The following is a 1,479-nucleotide window of genomic DNA, read 5'->3' on the forward strand; positions in this document are numbered from 1 at the left end:
AAGTATTCATTCATCTCCTTTCTTGACTCTAAAGCAAGCTATGAATATGTTTCATACAAAACTGTTATATTCTTAGATGTAGTAAGGGTATATGACCAGTGTATAACTCAGAATCAATGCAGCCAAACATAGTAAAATGGAATGTTTACACCAGTTGAGAATTAGATAATCCCAGACAATCTTTAGATATTTCCAACTTGGCATGCCTTTCTGCAGTGGGAAAGCAAAGGATAGGTGGTGATGAGCTACCAGACAGCTCCCGCAGCCAAATCAATGGGGTGTACAATGCGATGTCTAAAAGAACACTGGCTATGACACACAGTTTAACAACCTGGAGCTGTGATCCTGACTCAGTGGGGTGTCACTAATAAGTGTCACTAAAGTAAGAAGGAATGATCAAACTCCAGCAGGCAGAGGAAGAGGTCCGGCAGAGCTAAGCAGTCAAGATGTGTGACTTCACCGAGGACCAGGCCGCAGAATTCAAGGAAGCCTTCCAGCTGCTTGACCGAACAGGTGATGGCAAGATCCTATACAGCCAATGTGGGGATGTGATGAGGGCCCTGGGCCAGAACCCCTCCAATGCCGAGGTGCTCAATGTCCTGGGGAACCCCAAGAGTGATGAGATGAATGTGAAGATACTGGACTTTGAGCACTTTTTGCCTGTGCTGCAGACTGTGGCCAAGAACAAGGACCAGGGCACCCATGAGGATTATGTTGAAGGCCTTCAGGTATTTGACAAAGAAGGGAGTGGCATGGTAATGGATGCTGAAATCCAGCATGTCCTTGTCACGCCGGGTGAGAAGATGACAGAAGAAGAAGTGGAGATGCTGGTGGTAGGGCATGAGAACAGCAATGGTTGTATCAACTATGAAGAGCTCATCCGTATGGTGCTGCATGGCTGAGGACATTCCCAGTATCCCCAGAGCCCCGTGCCTTTCCCTGTGTGAGACATTTTGCATCTATCCCCGGAGGCCTCCTAGGCTGTCTTGTCACAGCACCTCTCCCATCTTTTCTTTCTTGGATGATGTTTGTTGCTGCATGGCTGAGGACATTCCCAGTATCCCCAGAGCCCCGTGCCTTTCCCTGTGTGAGACTTTTTGCATCTATCCCCGGAGGCCTCCTAGGCTGTCTTGTCACAGCACCTCTCCCATCTTTTCTTTCTTGGATGATGTTTGCTGTCATCATTCACCAAATAAATTTGCTCTTTGTGCCCCCACAAAAAAGAAACAAACAACAATAACAAAAAACTCCAGCAGCCAAATTCAAGTGCAACAGAAAGAAAAATATCTGTGTACTGAAGGATTTCAAGCTGAATGGGAGTCAGGACTACCATGTTTCCATCTAAAAGGCAGCTCATTCTCAGATGTTGTGAGGAGTTGGCATATTGTTAGTCATACTGCACTGACAGTCTCTACTGTGTACAAGCTTCTGCCCTCACCACCCAGTTTTCAACAGGGCTCCAGAGCATATGGGATTCAG

At 46.7% G+C, this 1,479-nt stretch overlaps 1 protein-coding gene across 1 annotated transcript; it reads left to right on the forward strand.

Moving 5' to 3' along the window:
- The first annotated feature begins 446 nt into the window (after positions 1 to 446).
- On the forward strand, positions 447 to 902 carry LOC103589726 (myosin light polypeptide 6-like). The gene has a single exon (XM_008571762.1). The coding sequence runs from the start codon at positions 447 to 449 to the stop codon at positions 900 to 902; it is 456 nt and encodes a 151-aa protein (XP_008569984.1).
- The last annotated feature ends 577 nt before the right edge of the window (positions 903 to 1,479 follow it).

This window comes from Galeopterus variegatus, unplaced genomic scaffold (assembly GCF_000696425.1).
Source record: "Galeopterus variegatus unplaced genomic scaffold, G_variegatus-3.0.2 Scaffold716, whole genome shotgun sequence".
Taxonomy (NCBI): domain Eukaryota; kingdom Metazoa; phylum Chordata; class Mammalia; order Dermoptera; family Cynocephalidae; genus Galeopterus; species Galeopterus variegatus.